Source organism: Rhinoraja longicauda, chromosome 1 (genome assembly GCF_053455715.1).
Source record: "Rhinoraja longicauda isolate Sanriku21f chromosome 1, sRhiLon1.1, whole genome shotgun sequence".
In the NCBI taxonomy this organism is placed as follows: domain Eukaryota; kingdom Metazoa; phylum Chordata; class Chondrichthyes; order Rajiformes; family Arhynchobatidae; genus Rhinoraja; species Rhinoraja longicauda.
The window spans coordinates 86629315-86652007 of record NC_135953.1 but is presented as its reverse complement, the minus strand read 5'-3'; the positions used below and the strand labels follow the sequence as shown (position 1 = coordinate 86652007).

The 22693-nt window shown below is 43.9% G+C and overlaps 1 protein-coding gene across 3 annotated transcripts in view; it reads right to left on the bottom strand.

Moving 5' to 3' along the window:
• The window catches only part of LOC144594897 (flavin reductase (NADPH)-like), a 36689-nt gene continuing 13996 nt past the window's right edge, over positions 1–22693 (bottom strand). For 2 of the 3 annotated variants that reach the window (XM_078401830.1, XM_078401822.1), the window contains exons 2-5: positions 18025–18167; positions 17664–17865; positions 12406–12573; positions 1–952 (exon numbers count right to left, since the gene is read on the bottom strand). In XM_078401830.1, the coding sequence (XP_078257956.1) occupies positions 795–952; positions 12406–12573; positions 17664–17865; positions 18025–18159 (663 nt within the window). In that variant the 5' untranslated portion in view covers positions 18160–18167 and the 3' untranslated portion in view covers positions 1–794. The remainder of the gene's footprint in view (positions 953–12405; positions 12574–17663; positions 17866–18024; positions 18168–22693) is intronic. The other variant, XM_078401839.1, reaches the window with a different exon arrangement.

Genomic DNA, 22693 nt, shown 5'->3' with positions numbered 1-22693 from the left:
ATTGCATAAAATACTTTATTTTACAAGTTACCATATAAACAGAATCCATTGTGTATTATTATTATCCTTTATTTGATTAATCTTTTTTTTAGTATGAGTTATGCAATGCACTGACACAGAATCAATCCAGAGTTTCCAAAAACGATATCAGGTTGATGCAGATTATACATTCAGGTTGAGATTAAGTGTACCTGCATTACTTACATCTTTATTTCCTTTTTTTTTAAAAATGTGCTCTGAATACCTCCAAATATTTTGCAAATTTATTAATTTGTTATTAATACAGTCAACCACTGAAAAATGTTTTCAGTTTTATATAATTGTCTCAATTTCTGTGCAGTTTTCTACTAACATAGAACGAACTAATCCACTAAATATTGCAAGAGAGAAAATCAAATAGCTGCTTGATATTTCTATGCTCACCCATATGATGTTCTGCAGTCATAGAAACATAGAAAATAGGTGCAGGAGGAGGCCATTCGGCCCTTTGAGCCAGCACCGCCATTCATTGTGATCATGGCTGATCATCCACAATCAGTAACCTGTGCCCAACCTCTCCCCATATCCCTTGATTCCACTAGCCCCCAGAGCTCTATCTAACTCTCTCTTAAATTCATCAAAGCTATTCATATATAAAGTAGAGATGAAAGAAAATAACTACTGAGATCTTGGGTTAATCATTTAGCTCTGAGTTAAATGTAAATGTTAATACTTTTGTTGTTAAAATAATAGTCTCTTATTTGTTTAGATGAACCATTTTAAGGATTTTGCTAGTAATTGTGGGAATTTATATTTCACATTGTTACCATGGCCACAGACTTCTTCACCCACGTATCCTCATTCAGCTGGGAAAGCATGAAGCGAGCAACGTCTCCCCTCGTCACTGCATTTGTAATGGGATTTCCATCCTGATCCGGAACAAAGTAGCCATCATAAGTTAACATTTCTTTATCTATAGAAAAAAATGTTAAAGGATAAATAAATAAGAAATGCCGATTCATTTGCAGGCACTGTATCAGTGGAATGAAAAAAAAGTCAACTAATGAAAGGCATAATGAGGAATTAGGATTTAAATTATTGATGCCATAGTATTTTTAAATACACACAATGTAGAATCCCTTTATGAAAGGATATGTACATGCAATTTATGCACTATTTTAGATCAATTCGTGTTAGGATATAAGGAAGTGTTGAAATGAATGATTTATGAGCCTTAACTCTATGCCCACTCACAGATTTCACAAATGCTCATTGGGATGCCAGGAAGAAATCTAGTCACCAAAGTAGTGCACATGGTTGAGTTGCTATTGGTGCACTCAACATTCATACAAGACATGGATACATACAAGGGGTGGCACAGTGACACAGCAATAGAATTGCTGCCTTATAGCGCTAGAGACCCAGGTTCGATCCTGACTACGGATGCTGTCTGTACAGAGTTTGTATGTTCTCCATGTGACCGGCATGGGTTTTCTCCAGGATCTCCGGTTTCCTCCATACCGGTTTGTAGGTTACTTGGCTTGGTATAATTGTTCCTATTATGTATAGGATAGTGTAAGTGTGCGGGGATCGCTGGCCGGCATAGACTCGGTGGGCCATAGGGTCGGTTTCCACACTGTATCTCTAAACATAACTGCCTTCCAATTTATAATGTATCGAAATCAATGGACAGAATTGTGTCACTGAGGTGGATTATGTTGAACTATCCCTGTCACAAGTCGCTACTCATAATCTCAGATTGTGAATGATCTTACTAAGTGGGTCTACGCATGTGTGTGAATGTTTGTGCATTCTGTGATATGTGTGTTTGGGAAATAAAGACATCTGAGGAACCATCTTCATGGTCTCCTGCCATGTCCTTGAAGGCCCTAGAAGACTTCAGAGGATATGATCAAAATCTTGTCCTTTTCATAGTTCACCTGTTGATTAAAAAAAATCAGTCTAAATCTCAGAGATATTTTTAATTCTACCAGCAACTCTGCCTGTCTCTCCATCTCTGACTGACAGAGATATAACGTCATATTTAGAGCCTCCTCCTCTGTGTCTATTAGATAATTAGTGGCGGCGCCAACTGTAGACATTGTCAGGTGACTCAAAATAAGAGTTCATTCAATGGCTCTTTATTGTCACATGTACCGAGGTAAAGTAAAATTTGATTTGTCATACAGCCATACAAAAAAAAGCAACAAGATACAAAACTACATAAAGGTTAAACATAGACTTAAACAGCCCCACAGCGGCGTGTGAGAATCCTTAGGGCACACATCATAAGTGGAGACCCACAGCCATCAGTTCAATGTCCGGGCCACACACATGCTCCTTCACCGTGATGTGACCAGAGTTGTACCGACCGCTGTCACTCTCTCTGCAGTCCCTGTCCGCACGAACAATCAGAAAGCTGTCCACACTCGCACCAGACTCCGGGATGTCTTCATGGAGCCATGTCCCCGCAAACACTGAGATCACCACTCACAGCTCTCCCTCCGAGTCCTCACCAGTGCAGGCAGCAGGTCCATCTTGTTTTTTCGGCAACCTCACATTCTCCACTGTGATGGAAGGCAAATAACATACCTTCTTTTCTCCCACGGTCGGAGCAATCGAAACACCCGCAGTCAGGGCGATCGAAGTTCCCGCAGTCGAAGATTCTGTGGTTTGAGCTCCCGAAGTCGATCCTTAACAAAGGGACCGCCAGCCCCACAATGTTAGGCCGCAGTGCGGACGGAGATACGATATGGAAAAAGTTGCATCTCCATCGGGGAAGAGATAAAAAAAAGTTTCCTCCTCCCCACCCCCACAATACAAAAACTAAAGATACACTAAAACATACAAGTAAAAACAGACTAAAAACAACAAAAGAAGAAAGGGACGAGACAGGCTGCTGGCAAGGCTGCTATGTACGGCGCCACCCGGTGTAAGATCAGCAAACCACACTGCTGGTCAGAACACAAAGTGCTGGAGGAATTCAGTAGGTCAGGCAGCATCTGGGGTTGGAACAGACAGGAGGCATTTTGGGTCGGGACCCAACATCATTCTGAAGGGTCCCAATCTGAAATGCCATCTGCCCATTCCTTCCCAGATGCTGCTGGACTTGCTGAGTTCCTCCAGCACTTAATGTTTTGCTCAAGATTCCAGCATCTGCAGTTCCTCATGTTTCACACTGCAGGTCAATCTATTTCCAGGTCTGACGATCTTCCGTTTACCAGGAACAACTGATCTTCCAACCCCATTCCCAGACCCGGACGGACCTGACTAGCAATGTCTAGGACAAGGCCTACCATGACCAATGAGTCTTGCGGCCTACCGGCCTGATCCGCATGACTCCGCATCCCAATGAAACAAAAACATCTCACAGCCAGCACAATGGACCCGATCAAACAGAGGCCCTGACTTTCTGGAGGATGCGACTGTGAGCCAGCGAGGCTTGACTGCTGACGTCGAAACCGCGGCCTATAGTTATTGGAGAAACCAGTGACCTACCAGTCTTTTGAAGGCCCAACCTGAACAAGCACTCAAACTGGCGGGAATGGCCAACCTCTCAACCCGACCCCGAGGCCTGACTGGACAATGTTGAGCGACACGTCCCCACTTTCAATTCCCCCAGTGATGACAAAGCTAGATTCATCTACCTTCAGGAACTATACAGACATGGCGCACTCCTATTTCTCCCCAACGTGCCCCACAACCTGAGGGCTTCTCAGATAGAGGATAGACCATACTACATTTTCGGGCAAAGAGGGACTTACTTCCGAATCAACACCTCCGTGCTTGAGATGGACACAAATTTCTGTAGTAACAGAGGGTCAGGCAGCATCTCTGGAGAAGGTGAATTGGTGAACATTCGGGTCAGGACCCTTCTTCAAACTGATTTGGGGGAGGGGGTGGGGGGACTGGAAGCAAGTAAAGACCAGGTCAAATCAGGGCCTGCAAAAGATGACCTCAGGCAGGGTGGTTCCTGATAGACCAAGTGTTGACTCATGACGGTGCAATCCCAAGAGGGATACATCGTTACAAACTGTAAAACTGGTGTTTCCTCGGTGTTTAGATGGGCACAGTCCTCCCCACCGTGGAGAGCATCTACATGAAGCGCTGCCACAAGAGGACGGCATTCATCATCAAGGATCCCCACCTTATGGGAAACACCCTCTTGTTGCATCTATCATCAGGCAGGAGGTACAGAAGCCCACTCCACCAGATTCAGGAACAGCTACTTTCCTACAAATATCAGGTTCTTGACATGACCTGCACACCTTGATACTGCCTTAGCAACAGACCAACTCTTGCACCACCAAGGACTTGTTTTCTAATTGTGTTTGCACTTATGTCTTGTTTATGTTTTTGCACATAGTCTTTTTCAAGTCACTCCAGCTTTTTGTGTCTATGTTCGGTTTAAACCAGCATCTGCAGTTCCTTCCTACTCAACTTTACAGTGCACAGATGATACCGCACAACTTAGCCTGGAGGGAATGACCCACGTGGGAATTGAAGGCTCAGGGTCGCTCAAATCTGCATGGACATGAATAGTAAAGTCAGCAACCGCAAGAGTTGGTGCCTTAAATCATAGGTTGTAGTTAATTCAGGAAATTAACATTTTCTGAGACAACGGGGCGATTTAACCATTTCCTATACTGAATCCAAGATCTGGACAAAACCATTTTGTAGCTCTCCACCTCCGCTACCCCAACCATGTATTTGTAAAGGGAGTTGCTCTATGCTTGTGAGTCATGGACAGTGTGCAGCAGAGACATACCAAGTAGCTGAACCACTTCCACATGGCTGCCCTCTGCAGAAAACCTCCCATCAAGTGGCAAGACAAAGTTCCAGACGCTTAGATTCTGTCCCAGACGTATCTCCCCATCGTCTACACATTGCTGAAAGAATCACTAATCAGGTGGGAAGGATGTGTCAGAAGGTTAAGTTCATAAACGATAGGAGCAGAATTAGGCCATTCCATCCATCGTTTACTCTGCCATTCAATCATGGCTGATCTATCTTTCCCTCTCAACCCCATTCTCCTGCCTTCGCCCTATAACCCCCGACACCCTTATTAATCAAGAATCTGTTAATCTCCGCCGTCTAAAAGCAGTTACCATGGGTACCACTTAACCACGGGTTACTTGAAGTTAGAAAAATCAATATTCATACCATGGTGCTGACTGATCATGTGATGGACAGAAAAAACGATTCAAAGACTCTTTTGGACTATCCCAGGAGACACCATTGAGATAATAATCTATACTTAAATCCTCTCGTTATGAAGGCCAACATGTCATTCATTAGCTTTCTTCACTGCCTGCTGTACCTGCATGCTTACTGATGTACAAGGACACCCAGGTCTCACTGCACTTCCCCTTTACCTAACCTAACACCATTGAGATAATAATCTGCCTCCTTGTTTTTGCCACCAAAGTGGATAACCTCACATTTATCTACATTATACTGCATCTGCCATGCATCTGCCCACTGACTCAACCTGTTCAAGCCACCCTGCAACCTCCTAACATCTTCTTCGCAGTTCACACTGCCACCCAGCTTTGTGTCATCTGCAAACTTGCTAGTGTTACTTCTAATTCCATCATCCAAATCATGAATATATATTGTAAATAGTTGCGGCCCCAGCACCGAGCCTTGCGGCACTCCACTCGCTACTGCCTGCCATTCTAAAAAGAACCCGTTTATTCCTACTCTTTGCTTCCTGTCAGCCAGCCAATTCTCTATCCATGTCAATACCCTACCCCCAATACCATGTGCTCTAATTTTGTTCACCAATCTCCCATGTGGGACCTTGTCAAAGGCTTTCTGAAAGTCTAGATACATCACATCCACTTCATCTATTTTACTTGTCACATCCACAAGAAAATTCCAGAAGATTAGTCAAGCAGGATTTCCCCTTCATAAATCCATGCTGACTTGGACCAATCCTTTTACTGTTATCCAAATGCACCGTTATTACTTCTTTAATAATTGACTCCAGCATCTTCCCCACCACTGATGTCACGCTAACTGGTCTGTAATTCCCCGTTTTTTCTCTTGCTCCTTTCTTGAAAAGTGGGATAACATTAGCTACCCTCCAATCCACAGGAACTAATCCTGAATCTATTGAATATTGGAAAATGATCACCAATGCGTCCACAATTTCCAGAGCCACCTCTTGAGGACCCTGGGATGCAGACCATCAAGCCCTGGGGATTTATCAGCCTTCAGTTCCATCAGTCTACCCAATACTATTTCTCACCTAATGCAAATTTCTTTCAGCTCCTCTGTCTCCCTAGATCCCCTGTCCTCTAGTACATCTGGGAGATTGTTTGTGTCTTCCTTAGTGAAGACAGATCCGAAGTACCTGTTCAACTCTACTGCCATTTCCTTGTTCTCCATAATAATTTCACCTGTTTCTGCCTTCGAGGGACCCACTTTTGACTTTACTAATCTTTTTCTCTTAACATACCTAAAAAAGCTTTTACTGTCCTTCTATATATTCTTGGCCAGCTTCCCCTCATACTTCATCTTTTCAGCACGTATTGCCCTTTTTGTTACCTTCTGTTGTCCTTTGAAAGTTCCCCGATCCTCTGGCTTCCCGCTACTCTTTGCTGTGTTATACATCTTTTCTTTTAGTTTTATTCCATCCCTAACTTCCCTTGTCGGCCACGGTTGCCTCTTACTCCCCTAGAATCTTTCTTCCTCTTTGGAATGAAATGATCCTGCATCTTCTGGATTACGCCCAGAAATCCTGCCATTGCTGTTCCATCATCATTCCTGCTAGGATCCTTTTCCAGTCGATCTTGGCCAGCTCCTCTCTCAAGCCTTCATAGACCCCTTTGTTCAACTGCAACACTGACACTTCTGATTTAAGCTTCTCCCGCTAAAATTGCAGATTAAAACTAATCATATTTCGGTAACTACCTCCAAGCGGTTCCTTTACCTTGAGTTCCCTTATTAAATCTGGTTCATTGGACAACACTAAATCCAGAATTGCCTTCCCTCTGGTAGGCTCCAGTACAAGCTGCTCTAAGAATCCATCTCGGAGGCACTCCACAAACTCCCTTTCCTGGGGTCCAGAACCAACCTGATGTTCCCAGTCTACATGCATATTGAAATCCCCCATAACCACAGTGGCCACCTTTGTTACGTGCCAATTTTAACTCCTGCTGCAACTTACACCCTGTATCTGGGCTACTATTTGGGGCCCTGTAGATAACTTCCATTAGTGTCTTCTTACCTTTACAATTCCTCAACTCTATCCACAGTGACTCTACATCGTCAGTCTCTATGTCACACCTCGCAAGGGACTGAATTTCATCCCTCACCAACACAGCTACCCCACCTCCTCTGCCCACCTGCCTGTCCTTTCTATAGGACGTATAAACCTGAATATTCAGTTCCCAGTCCCAAACCTCCTGCAGCCATGTCTCTGTAATCCCCACAATGTCATATCTTGGATATCCGCATACAATCACATTCCCCTTTCCCCAGTCAGGAGGAGCCTTCAGATTACTTTTTTGGCAAAGCAATCACTACATGACAAAGGGCCAGATTTTGCAGAGAAATGCCAGCAACTCCATGCAGAGCTGCCCGTGGTTTCATGTGCAGGAGCCAGCACGTATAAAGAAAGTAACTCTGGAGACTGCAGGCAATTTCACGACTGCATTCATGCTGCCCTGTAGCAGGGTAGATGTACTGAACAGGTAGCTTGAAGCACCTATGCCATGTCAGGCCTGCTGCAGGAAGATCTCTCCCAGATTTCAATAGGGAACTGCTGGGAGGCATTAAGAAGTGACAGATCCTATGTTTATAATTGCTTGAGTGTGTTTCAATCTATTTTTATTTGTTTGATTTAATTTTTTTCAATACTTTTGTAAAGTTTTCGAATATTTCTGAATGGTTTTAACAGCCTGAGGCAGGGTTTGGTTCTTTCAGTATTATGGTGGGCCGTTGTTTTGCTCCCACCTTCCTGCTCGACAGGATTGAATAACAGGAAGGCCGTGTCACAATGCAGGGCTGTACTACTGAGCACAGCCATGGCAATATTGAAACACTTCTCATTGAGGAAACAATAGCAATATTTTCCCTCACAAATTACGTACCAACAGCTCACAGCAGGAATTCCAGTGAACCAATGTAACCTGCCCTGCGCATCTTTGTGGTTCAGCTAAAGGTAAATGTGTGCTGCACTGTAAAAACATTCTGCAGTAAATGGTACAAATGTTCTCCTTACAATCCCAAGTTATTACCAATGCTAAATTATCTCATTTCTGAGCTGAGCACCATACTATTCACCTAACCCCTAAACTGAACCCAAACCCTAAATTAAGCATTAAGTGGAGTGGATATGTCAAGTTTGATTTTGTTTCTTTTTTCTCATAGTTCTTTTTTTTTCTTTCCATTTTGTCATTACCAGACTTTTTCTTCTCATCTGCATTTATATTCTCAGTGACCTTTCTTCCTTTCTTAATCCAATCTTAACTGCGTAAGTGCAATCAGAACATCTCTAGAATGACTTTTCTTGTCCTGTGTGTCCTGTGTGGGGCAGTAATCCAAGCTCAGAGCATACAAATTTGCAGGCTAGTAGCAAGAGTAGCACATAAATGTTTAAATAACTTCCTCCTCTCTAAACTAATTGTCAGTTTAGCCATGTCAAAAAATCAAAGTTTGAGGAAATCATGGTCATCTATGATAAATAATGAAACACAAGATATTCATATAATTTGAAGAAGACAGTTAAATTTTGTTAGAGTATTGAATGAGTCAATGAGAAGTATGTGCTACATCCAAAAATGAACCAAATGTTGCTGCTTCTCACAGAGCAAGGTTGCAGTGCCAGTGATTGCTTCTCTGATTGCTGATTCAAACATATAGGTGGCAATCCTGTCCATGTGTCGGGCACACGAACACATGTGTGTTGCTAACATACAAAAATCACACAATATCAATGCAGGTGAGCTATCAAGTAAATTTCAGAAACCGTTCTTAACAACTGTAATATTGCTTAATCCTCCGATGTAAATGAAGTTTAATTTTTAAGAACTTAAGAACAGCACAAAGCTGATTCATCCCTTCCTGAATTTGATTGAAGCCTCATAAATTAAAAATATATCAGTTGAGATATTCTGAACTCACTCACAGCATTACTTGGTGAGCAGAGGCAAAGATTCAAGGATATTCTCAAAAACGCCTTGGGGGGAAAAAAAGGGCAGCTTCCTCACTGTGTCGCTGGCCCAGGGCTTCTCAAAATGGGAAGGAGGACAGGACGGCATTGAAAACCCAGGGGACATTTTCTCAGAACACAAAGGATGGATGCCCAACATAAAAAAGATCAAATAATTATGGGATTTAGTCTGTCAATGAGGTGCACTCGATTATGCCTGGGAACAGCTCCTAGTAAAGTTATGTAATTTTGTATTTAATATACAAATTGTTCACCTAGCCACCTCATGCTTTCACAGTAAATACAGCAAAACTAATTAGCAATTCACAGCAAAACATGACATTCATCAATGCAAATTAAATGGAGTGAGTGTGAAAAGAGTTGCAGGTCTGAAACCATCAGCGGTGATGTTTTTGAGTATCTGAAAATGAGTCAGCTTTTATGCAGCAGAATTCATTATCTCTTCTCAGTGGGACAATATTTCAACAATTCAGTCTGTTAACTTCAGTGGAAAAATTATCCCACAACATCCAGCTTGAAAGTGATAGGATCAGACCCATAACTCATTTCACATTCCACTCCATTTTAGTTTGCATGGATTTCAAACACATTGTAAGATGAGGTGATAGATTACCTATCTGATGCAGTCAGTTCCCTGTTAGTTTGCTGTGTTAAAATTACCACATTAGCCAGAAATGTCATGAATTGTTATCACAAAATCAGTGTTCTTCCATTCAAACTCCAGTGATAAATTGATTCATCTTTCAAAATAGTTCATCTGAATATGACAGCCGGTGGAATTGGATTTAAAATGCCTTTGCAAAAGATCTAAATAAAACGGCTTTAAGCAAATCAGTTTAGGCTGCATGATGGCACGGGTGTTGACAGAATTGGTGATTCCTAGTTAAAGCCCACAATTTGAAAAAAATGCTAGATCATATCATTTAATTGAATGAAATAAAGAATACCTTTTTCCTTGATTACTACCATCAAGCCCTTTCATTACCTGGCACCTAGTTTCTATTAATTGTAATCAGTGAGAACTATGTCTACTCGCACTTCATGCACAGGCACAGCCTCATGGTGAAAGAGTGTCAAACCATACATATTGCATCCAGCAGTGATCCAGCTCACCTGCATATTTCTATCACCTCAGTTTCATTAAATTTTTCTGCATTTGCCGTAAAATGTGCAAACCTTTTAAGCTTTGTTCCTGCTCAGAGTGGACAGATGGAGGAATATCCATTTAAAAGATAAACACTTCCAGGAGAGAATTCAATGCATTAGTTACAGTTGCCATTGGAGGACCTTAGAGCTCTGAGCAATGCAAGATTTACACAAATTATGTTGGTGAATAGGCAGGATAGAATGTATCCAAGTTTGCTGATGAAACAAAGAAAGACGGAGAAAGGAACAGGGAGGAGTTCACATGACCTCTACAAAATAATTCAAATAGGTTGGGCAAGTGGATGAGATGATTGGAATAATGCGGAGAAATGACAGCCTTTTTGTCTTTGGTGGGGGGAAAGGGCAAAACAGAATATATTTTGAATGGCTCGATTGTAATCATGTATTGTCTTTCCAGTGACTGGTTAGCACGCAACAAAAGCTGTACACGTGACAATAAATAAACTAAACTAAACTGGACACTAGAAGTTGGCAGTGGGTGGAAGATACAGGTACACAGATGCAGAAATCTGCAGGTACAACAAGTAATCAGAACACAAAAGCAAAGGGGCTGGTCTACAAAGGTAAGGCTGTCTTGTTGCAGTTATACAGTAAGTAACATGGGCAGTAGTTACCTTAGAGACACTGTGGCATCAATTTGTTTGGTTCCGAGGATAGAAAGCTTGTTCAATTAAGGTTGACTTCTATTTAGCAGTTTAAAAGAATGAGGGGTAAGCATATTGAGATTTACAAGATCCTCAGGGCAATGACAAGAGAGATGCCTGGAGACTTTCCTTATTTGGATAATCTAAAATCTTGAGAGATAGTTGCAGATTGGGTTAATCCAAATAAGGAAAAAAGGGAAGAGAATCTCCTTTACTCAAACTGTAGTAGAATTATTTTTTTAATTCTGCGACCATTATGGAAAATATACATAGCAATCACCGATAGGAACTGTACAGGAAAATAACTGCAGATGCTGGTACAAATCGAAGGTATCACAAAATGCTGGAGTAACTCAGCAGATCAGGCAGCATCTTGGAGAGAAGGAATGGGTGACGTTTCAGGGCTGAAGGGTCTCGACCCGAAACGTCACCCATTCCTTCTCTCCAAGATGCTGCCTGACCTGCTGAGTTACTCCAGCATTTTGTGATACCTTCGATAGGAACTGTACAAATTAATCTCATTCTCAAATCTAGAAAAAGGCTTAGCAGCGCAGCGGTAGAGTTGCTGCCTTACTGTGCTAAAGACCCGGGTTGGATCCTGACTATAGGTGCTGTCTGTAAGGAGTCTGTACGTTCTCCCCGTGACCTGCGTGGGTTTTCCTCGGGAGCTCCGGTTTCCTTCCACACTCCAAAAGCGTCCAGGTTTGTAGGTTAATTGGCTTGGTAAAATTGTAAATTGTCCCTAGTTTGTGTAGGATAGGAGAAGTGTGCGGAAATCGCTGGTCAATAGACAATAGTTGCAGGAGTAGGCCATTCGGCTCTTCGAGCCAGCACCACCATTCACCGTGATCATGGCTGATCATCCACAATCAGTAACCCATTCTTGCCTTCTCCCATATCCCTTGACTCCGCTATCTTTAAGAGTATCTAACTCTCTCTTGAAAGCATCCAGAGAATCGGCCTCCAGTGCCTTCTGAGGCAGAGAATTCCACAGATTCACAACTGTGGCACAGTGGTAGAGTTGCTGCCTTACAATGCCAGAGACCCGGGTTCGATGCTGACCATGGTTCTGTGCGGAGTTTGCACATTCTCCCTGTGAGAGTGTGGGTTTTCTCTGGGTGCTCCAGTTTCCTCCCACACTCTAAAGACCTAGAGTTTTTTTGGTTGTCCTTAGTCTATAGGATGGTGTCAGTGTAGAGGGTGATTGTTGGTCGGTATGGACAGAATTGGAGGAATGGAGGAATTATAAAGGTAAAAAAACTAAATGAAAGCTTGTCAACTTAATATCGAGATCACAGAATCATTGTTTTGTTTGTTAAATTATGGAAACAGCATATGAATTTGTGATAAGATGCTTATTTGTAGATGGGAATTAGGCAACATTGGGGGAAACCTTTATAGAAGTGAATGGAATTGAAAAAGCAAGATTTAAACTTGTTTCTGGAGCAGTCTGAAGTTCTGGAGGTCTTACTGTTGTCCAATCCAGATCCATACACTCCTCGGTCAAATAATTTTCCATCTCAAACATGTTGTTCAGTATGGTACGGATAATGGGGATTAGCAGCCAACGCTCCTTCCAAGAGGCATGTTGTGCACTCTCAGCTGTAAAACATGGACACTGCTTTTATTGAAAAAGCTCCACAATCCTTCCTTGGCATAAGAATACACAAACAGAAACAGAAATTGTTAAATTGATCTCCCACACCTATTCCACCATTCAATGAGATTGTAACTGATCCTTTATCCCAGCACCACTCTCCTACACTTCGAGATCTATTAGCATTGGATATGCTCAGTAACAGTCTCCATAGCTGTTCAGCAAAAAGGATTCTAATGAGCCACTATCCTTTCAATAAAGAGTGGCACCGTGGTAGTTGCTGCCTTACAATGCCAGAGACCCGGGTTCGATGCTGACCATGGTTTTGTGCGGAGTTTGCACATTCTCCCTGTGACAGTGTGGGTTTTCTCCGGGTGCTCCAGTTTCCTCCCACACTCTAAAGACCTACAGGTTTTTAGGTTGTCCTTGTTCTGTAGGATAGTGTTAGTGTAGAGGGCGATCGTTGGTCGGCGCTGACTTGGTGGGCTGAATGGCCTGTTTCCGCACTGTATTTCTAAAAAAAAGGCACCTCTTCTCTGTCCTAAATGCTGGAAACCTCATTTTGGCATTGTCTCCCCTGGTTCCAGAAACCCCAATTAGTGGAACCATTAACTCAGTGTCTATCCTTTCAAGCCTGCCAAGAGATTTATTCATTACAATAATTAGTCCTCATGGGAGTAGAGCTGCTGAATTTGAGTCAATTATTCTTGTCATATCAGAGTTGCTATTTGGACCTAGTATCTTTTCACTCACGACTCTGGTAACCTATGAAGGTGACACATTTAATGAAATTACAGAAAATTTTGAAGAACATTCTAATGGTTCGGTAGATGAACTACACTACCCGATATAGCATTTAGATCAAAATGATCCAATCTTCAATTCTTCAGCCCAGCCAAACACTGAGAAACCACCATTATCCTTGTGCCTTAGCTAGGCAGGTGCAATAAATTTGGTGTGAATTCCTGTTCCACACTGCTAATCAGTGACTTCCATTGGAAAGAATACAAATGTAACCCTTTGCTGAGAACAACACTGGACCCGAAACACCACCTATCCATGTTCTCCAGAGATGCTGGCTGACCCGCTTAGCTACTCCAGAACTTTGTGCCTATTTTGCAAACAAGCATCTGCAGTTCCTTGTGTCTTTATTGCACTTAACTACTTTGAAATTGCCTACTGTCTAGCCTCAGATATGGAAGAATAGCCCATTGGCTGAATTATGGTAAATGGAGAGCACTCATGAAACTCTGTCCTAAAAAGAGAGTCTTCTCAAGAGAAGAGAAAAATCCATTGGAATAACTGAAAGGAGAATTGCAAATGTAGTCCAACTATAACATAACATATTATCTGATCAACAAGGCTGGCACGCTCCAATCAAAGTTAAAATCTTGAAGCATGCTGCCTTATCACAATTTAATCACGCACAAACCCGTGGGATTCCACTTTTAAAATGGCAAATTAACATGTAGGCTTTTCAATTTTTAACATCTATTATGAAATTATAATCCACACTCATTTTAAGTGGGTTAAAATTCCTATTTCACAAAAGAAATTACTTAGGAATGTGTTTAAAAGGATCAGAATTATGATAATCACCAAATATGAGGGCATACAAGAGTCCGGTCAACACTCTGAATTACATAATATTGTGTTAATATATTTACAAATATGTTAAACATATTTACAAAGTATGACAAATATTTACATAGTGCCCTCATATACAGAGAGACTCACATATACAGAGATATGAAATCAGAATAGAGAAAGACAAAGAAATACATCTTTATTTATGCAGCATCTTTCATAATGAGAGGCTATATTCATGTACTTTCATTCCAACAAAATAAAAGCAGCTTTGTGACAATATAAGCAGCCTCTGGTTAGGGAGCTGGCAGAGACCCTTTAATGCAAAAAAAGTATCTTTGTAAGTGAGAAAAAATAAAAATACACAGGCCAGGGAATGTTTTAATGTGCCACATAAAGAGCTTAATCAAACGAGATTGCGTTTATGCTTACTGTGCAAATCTCAATGATTGATAACTTTGCTCTCGACCCTCCTGGATGTGGTTTCTTCATGAATGACATAGGCCACTCATATAGAAACGTTTATCAGTGGCTTCTGTACTATTTTATGAAGACCAGCTTGATTTGGTCCAGGGAATTAATCTTCCTTGTAACGGATGCATTCGTTTCACCAGACACACTCACCACCACTGCACCCCCCCCCCCCCCCCCCCCCCTCCTCCTTTGACTCAACCTCACTTCACTGTAGATGCCCTTCTGGAACCAAGCCCAATTAAATCTCTGAATTCACAACTCCTGCTCATTCCTATCCCAGCCGAGCTAGTCCCTGATGCTTTGATCTGACCTGGCTGATTCCAGCCATTGATCCACAGAGGAGGTTGATGTAAACGAAAACAAAACACAAGTTGTATGCCATATGACATTGCACTCTGACCTTTGCGAACTGGTTTAATTTCTCCATAACCTGACTGAATATCCAACCTTTCTTTGTACATCGATCCCTGGTCTCTCTCTCTAGCAATTTTTGTATTATCCTTACTTCTCATCCATGTCTTGTGCAACCTCCCCACTTCGCAATTCACTGCTGCTCTTCGGTGGTGGAGCAATGAAGGAGAGATCTTTGTCCATATAAGACCCAAACTACTGCACATATTTCGTGGGCATGGAGTGCGACAAAAAAGATGTATAACCACATGTTGGCATGGAATTATTTCCAGGCCACATTGACTGCATTAGAAAGCAAGGATAGGAGGGCCAACGTTGTTGACTAATGGTTTCATAGATATATATACAGCTATACAGCATGGAAACAGGTCCTTTGGCTCAACCTATCAATGCCAACCAAGGTGATTATCTATGTTAATCCCATGATTATAACTATCTACCCCTCATGATTTTATAAATCTCCATAAGGTCACGCCTCAATTTCCTTTGCTCCAGGGACAACAGTCCCAACCTGTCCACTTTCTCCTACAACACAAACCTCCAGTCCAGACAACATTCCTGTCAATATTTTCTGCACAATCTCTACCTCAATTTCATCCTCCCTATAGTGTGGTGACTAGAACTGCGCACAGTACACCATGTCTGGCCCATCTAGTGTTTTGTACAACTGTAACATGATGTCCCAACTCCTACACTCAAAACCATAGTTGATGAAGGCAAGCATACCACATGCCTTTCTTCATCTATACTTTCAAGTAACAATGCAAGTACCCCATGATCTTACTGTTCAATAACACTCCCCAGGGCATTGTCATTCACTGAGTATGGCCTGGCCTTCTTTAACTTCCCAAAACTTTGCAAATGTCTGAGTTAAGTGCCATCAGCTATTCCCATCCTCACTTTCCCAGTAGATCTAGATCCTGTTATAACCTTGGACAATCTTCCTCACTTTCCACTATGCCACCAACTTACATCCTCTTCGAAGTCACTAATATATATGACAAACAATAAAGGACCCAGCACCATTCACTGTGATCCACTATTAGTTATAGGTCTCCAATCTAAAAGTAACCATTCACTCCCACCTCCTGCCTCCTACTACCATGCCAGTTTTGTATCCAGTTTGCTATCTCACCCAAGACCCCATGACTAGTCAAGAACAGTTCTCGCATCACATTTCAAATGGTATATTAACCCATCCTTCGTTCATAATGCTGACCAAACTGCTGTGCAATTCCAGTGTTGTTTTCCCTTGAACTAATAGTTTGTACTGCATGTATTATTTATGTTCACACGGTAATGTTCTCACTACTCAAACTTTACTTTTCAGATGATACTTAACGCGCGGTATTATTACTTCATATGATATCCATGGACAGTGGCTTGGCTAAAACAGTTTTATCTAGTCTTTAAATGTAATAAATGAATACAAATTTCAAATTTAATGAAAATGTAAAATTATCATTAAATAGCAACAGTGAGTTCATCTCCCACTTCCATTTACTTTACTCCCATTAAAGACAATGCACCATATGCTGTGCTTGTTCGCAGCTACTGATAGACTTGCAATACCTCACACATATCCTCCACTATTAATTGTCAGTATGCCATTCAGTTTTCTTGCATTCCTTTGTTCTTCCAGCCATGTGAACTCCTATTGAGGAGCGGCCTCTTTATTCTTTCAAAATGTAACATTCTTCCTTTCAAAATCGCATTCACTTTTATTCAAATTAAATTTGTCAATTACTCACCTGATAAATGGATAGCTTACGAATCCCATTCTCTAGTTTGTTCCAGTTTTCCTCCACATTAAAAATTATTCCCAACCCTCTTGCACCAATTTAGTGCATCCACAAATTTTGAAAATATAACTAAGGGTCAACACAGTGGCACAGTTGGTAGAGCTGCTGCCTCACAGTGTCAGAGACCTGGGTTCGATCCTGGTCTCGGGTGTTGTCTGTGTGGAGTTTGCATGTTCTCCCAGTGAGCTTGTGGGTTTCCTTCGGGTGCTCCAGTTTCCTCCCATAATCCATGCGGCAGCAGGCAGAAGATAGGGATGGAAGATAGGACTTTTGGTGAACATTTGTAACTTTATCAGCACCAGAAACGTGGTGACACTTGTGTACTGCCTGGGTGAAGTCTGCTAAGCATTTTACTGTACCTAGGCGCACGTGACAATAAAATATCATTGAATAATTGAACCAGGACAGGTTGGTAACCAAACTATTTTTCCATTCTAATTTTTCCAATCTATTTTTTCTGAAGAAGAGTCTTGACCCGAAACACCACCCATTCCTTCTCTTCAGAGATATTGCCTGCCCCTTTGAGTTACTCCACCTTTTTGTGTTTAAATTCTACATTTTTCCATTTGAAATTCTTATACTCCATTTATAATAGAACATTCACATTATATTCACTACCCATCAAAATAAATAATATTACAATTCTATCGTGATGTGTTTACATAATGTGTTACATTGCAATGCGTTACGTTCATTGCACATATATAATGGTCTGAGGACTCACTTTGTGTGTACCAGGATGTCATTGCTATAACGGTCTGAGGACTCACTTTGTGTGTACCAAGATGTTATTGCACATATATAATGGTCTGAGGACTCACGTTGTGTGTACCAGGATGTCATTGCTATAATTCGTTTCACTTTGGCCTGGCGCATTGAAGCAACAATCGCTTTCATTGATTCTGTATATCCAATAATTCGAGAAAATATGGTTATTGGGAAACCAAGGCAGGAAATGACAACATCCTGCTCATTAAAGTGCTCCACAAGACTGTCGGCGGAGAAGATATCTGCTTGAACAACCTGCAAAAGAGTTGATAAATGTATAAGAAACAGTTTGTATCAGGCTGCAAGTTGTCATATACAGAGGGGATTCGAAGCACAGTATAATTTTCTAATTTGAGTAATATACAAATGTAAATTGCAGAATACAAAAAGTAATTCTGTGACGCCAGAAAGTACCTTCAGGTTGTCATGACGAATGGCCAGTTTGCTGGGAGTCCTCACCACAGCAGTCACCAAGTGACCCTGCTGCAGGGCTTGCCCTACTAGAAACTGGCCTGTTTGTCCCGTGGCACCAAGCACCAAGGCTTTCATTCTTCAGTCTAAAAGAGACAAACAATAAGCTACACATCAACAGACGGTGGATATTTAGAATTTCAAATTAATTTTTTACACCGACTAATAACTTCCTTGTGCATCCCAAATGCATTTTCACAGTTCCGACTTCAATTATGAGAACTCACACATTCACTCCACTCCAAACTACATGTAAGGTAGACACAAAATGTTGGAGTAACTCAGCGGGTCAGGCAGCATCTCTGGAGAGAAGGAATGGGCGACGGTTCAGGTCGAGACCCTTCTTCAGACTGATGTCAGGGGAGGGGGCGGGACAAAGATAGGATGTAGTAGGAGATAGGAAGACTGGTAGGAGAACTGGGAAAGGGGAAGGGAAAGAGAGGGACAGAGGAACTATCTGAAGTTAGAGTTCATACCACTGGGGTGTAAACTGCCCAAGCGAAATATGAGATGCTGTTCCTCCAATTTGCACTGGGCCTCACTCTGACAATGGAGGAGGCCCATGACAGAAAGGTCAGACTGGGAATGGGAGGGGGAGTTGAATTGCTGAGCCACCGGGAGATCAGGTTGGTTAAGGCGGACTGAGCGAAGGTGTTGGGCGAAACGATCGCCAAGCCTGCATTTGGTCTCGCCGATGAAGAGAAGTTGACATCTAGAGCAACAGTTACAATAGATGAGGTTGGAGGAGATGCAGGTGAACCTCTGCCTCACCTAGAAAGACTGTTTGGGTCCTTGGATGGAGTTGAGGGGGGAGGTAAAGAGACAGGTGTTGCATCTCCTGCAGTTGCAGGGGAAAGTACCCGGGGAGGGGGTGGTTTGGGTGGGAAGGGACAAATGGACAAGGGAGGTATGGAGGGACCGGTCTCTGCGGAAAGCAGAAAGTGGTGGAGATGGGAAGTAGTGGGATCCCGTTGGAGGTGGCAGAAATGTTGGAGGATTATATGTTGTATGTGACGGCTGATGGGGTGGCAGGTGAGGACAAGGGGGACTCTATCCTTGTTACGAATAAGGAGAGGGGGAGCAAGAGCAGAGCTGTGGGATATAGAGGAGACCCTAGTGAGAACCTGATCTATAATGGAAGAGGGGAACCCCTGTTTACCAAAGAATGAGGACATTTCTGATGCCCTAGTATGAAACACCTCATCCTGGGCACAGATGGGTCGTAGACGGAGGAATTGGGAGTACGGCATAGAGTTTTTACAGGAAACAGGGTGGGAAGAAGTGTAGTCATGATAACTATGGGAGTCAGTAGGTTTGTAGTAGATGTCGGTCACTAGTCTGTCTCCCGTGATGGAAATGGTGAGATCCAGAAACGGGAGGGAGATGTCAGAGATGGTCCAAGTATATTTAAGAGCAGGATGGAAATTAGTGGTGAAATTTATGAAGTCAGTGAGTTCTGCATGGTTAGAGGAGGTAGCACCAATGCAGTCGTCAATGCAGCGGAGGTAGAGCTCGGGGATGAGGCCAGTGTATGCCTAGAACAGGGATTGTTCGATGTACCCTACAAAGAGGCAGGCATAGCTAGGGCCCATGCGAGTGCCCATAGCTACGCCTCGGATTTGGAGGAAGTGGGAGGAGTCAAAGGAGAAGTTGTTGAGGGTAAGAACCAGCTCTGCTAGGCGGAGGAGGGTACTGGTAGATGGAGATTGGCTGGTTCTGCAGTCGAGGAAGAAACAGGCTTCAAGACCATCCTGGTGGGGGATGGAGTTGTAGAGTGACTGGACATCCATAGTAAAGATGAGGGAGTGGGGGCCTAGAAACCAGAAATGAGGAGATGGAGAGCATGTGAGGTGTCTTGGACATAAGTGGGGAGGGATTTGACCAGGATGGAGTCAAGGTAGGTGGAAATTAATTCGGTGGGACATGAACAGGCAGAAACAATGGGTCTGCCAGGACAGTTCTGTTTGTGGATTTTAGGGAGAAGGTAAAATCAATAGACAACAGACAATAGGTGCAGGAGTAGGCCATTTGGCCCTTCGAGTCAGCACCACCATTCAATGTGATCATGGCTGATCCTTGTGGGGCCGTGTGGGGCTGGGGAACGATAAGGTTAGAGGCATTAGAGGGCAGAGAGCCGGAATTGGTGAGATCAGTGATAGTGTTCGAGATTAAGGTCTGGTGCTCGTCAGTGGGGTCATGGTCCAATGATTAATAGGAGGAGGTGTCTGAGAGTTGTCATCTGGCCTCAGTCCGGTTGAGGTCAGCGTGCCAGACTACCACAGCATATCCCTTGTCAGCGGGTTTGATAAATAATTTGGGGTTGCTGCAGAGTAAGCGGAGGGCTGTACGAGGGGAGAGGTTAGAGTGAGTCAGGGGAGTGGAAAATTTGAGGCGGTTGATGTCACGCCGGCAGTTGGAAATGAAAAGGTCTAATGAGGGTAGTTGGCCAACCGGGGGGGCCCAAGAGGAGGGGGTCCGCTGGAGACGGGAGAAAGGGTCATCACTGGGGGGTGAGGACTCCTTCCCATGGAAAAAGGCTCGGAGGCGGAGGTGATGGAAGAAGAGCTCCACGTCATGGCGGACCCGGAACTCGTTGATGTGGGGGCGGAGGGGTACAAAGGTGAGGCCCCTGCTGAGGACAGACCCATTCAGTATCTGAAAGGGGGAGGTCAGGGGGGATGGTGAACACCCGGCAAGTGTGGGGGTTGGGGTCGGATGAAGGCAGGCGAGCAGATGGAGGCCAAGGTGATGTCTGGTGGGGGGGTGGTTGGTTTACAGAGAGGAGGGGGGCATGAGGACCATTGTATGGGTGGGGAATAGCTAGGGCCACCTGGCTAGAGGGGGAAGGGGAAGACCCAGTGGAACCCCTGCTGAGGTTCCCTGTAGGAGGGGGGGGGTGAACAGTAGGACCCAGCGGAGTCAGACCAGGCGCTGTGGGACTCTGCCTCGTGGGGACTGTGGGCCCGGTGCTGAGTCTAGGACTTGGGTAAGGCGACGGCTGCGGCCCGCTGACCGCGGTGGAATGACGAGGGTCAGCAGAGTTGCTGGTGGAGGCCCACGGGGAACTGGAGTCCGGGTCAGTGGGCGAAGCGTCGGTAGGCCCGGTCAGCGGATGGCCGGGGAGGAAGCAAGGGTCGGCACCATCCTGAAACCTGTCGGGTACCCGTAAAAGGGACCACATCACACCGATTCTGGCCTCTCTCCACTGGCTCCCTGTACGGTACAGAATCAACTTCAAGCTACTCCTATTCACATATAAAGCCCTAAATGGACATTCCCCCCCCATATCAAAAATCTGCGAACCCACCTCTCTAACTACAGGTCCCTCAGGTCGGCCGACTTGGGGCTACTCACTATCCCGCGGTCTAGGCTTAAGCTCGGGGGTGACCGCGCTTTTGCGGTTGCAGCTCCTAGACTGTGGAACAGCATCCCTCTCCCCATCAGAACTGCCCCCTCCATCGACTCCTTTAAGTCCAGGCTCAAAACCTATTTCTACTCCCTAGCGCTTGAGGCCCATTGAGGAGGCGCTGTGAACTGTTTTGTATGTGCTGTTATGTTTGTGTGCTACTGTATGTTTCATTTTTTCCTTAGTACCTAAACAGATGTACAGCACTTTGGTCAACGTGGGTTGTTTTTAAATGTGCTATACAAATAACATGGAGCGGCCTTGGAAGTCGGCGGCAGCGGTGGATGTAGCCTCAGGGAGGCCGTGGAGGTCAGTGGCAGCAGCCACAGAGAGGCCGTGGAGGTCGGCGGCAGCAGCGGTTGTGGCCCAGTAGTGGTGGTGAAATTACATGTATGCATGTTGCCAGAAGTAAGCTGGGAGCTGCAGGATGCTGCGTTTAAGATGCTCACTTTTGGATTTTGGCTTTACGACTGGAGGAACTAAGCAGGTCAGGCAGCATCTGTGGAGGGAATGGACAGGTGACATTTTGGGTTGGGACCTTTCTTCAGATTGATAGAATGGAGGGGGAAGGAGGGGGCTGAAAGCTGGAAAAGAGGGGTGGGGGTGGGCAAAGCCTGGCAAGTGATAGGTGGATACAAGTATAGGCAGATGGGTGGTGTAAGTGACAAAAATTAGAGGTGAAAAGGAGACACAATATCCCATGCATCAGCTAAGGAAAGAGCAGGAGTGAAATGTAAAGCCAGAAGGAGGGATATGAGTAAAAGATTTGAGATTTAGATTTTTTAGAAATACAGCGCAGAAACAGGCCCTTCGGCCCACCGGGTCCGCGCTGCCAAGCGATCCCCGCACATTAACACTATCCTACACCCACTAGGGACAATTTTTACATTTGCCCAGCCAATTAACCTACAAACCTGCACGTCTTTGGAGTGTGGGAGGAAACCGAAGATCTCGGAGAAAACCCACGCAGGTCACGAGGAGAACGTACAAACTCCGTACAGACAGCACCCGTAGTCAGGATCGAACCTGAGTCTCCGGCGCTGCATTCGCTGTAAGGCAGCAACTCTACCGCTGTGCCACCGTGCACCATGGAGGGGGGGGGGAGGGAGGAAATGGGTGAATAAAAGGGAATTAAGGGGCCCCTGGGAAGGGGGATGAGTGTACAGAGAAGAGGAAAGGAGTAGGATGACTAAGGTAGTGGGAGAT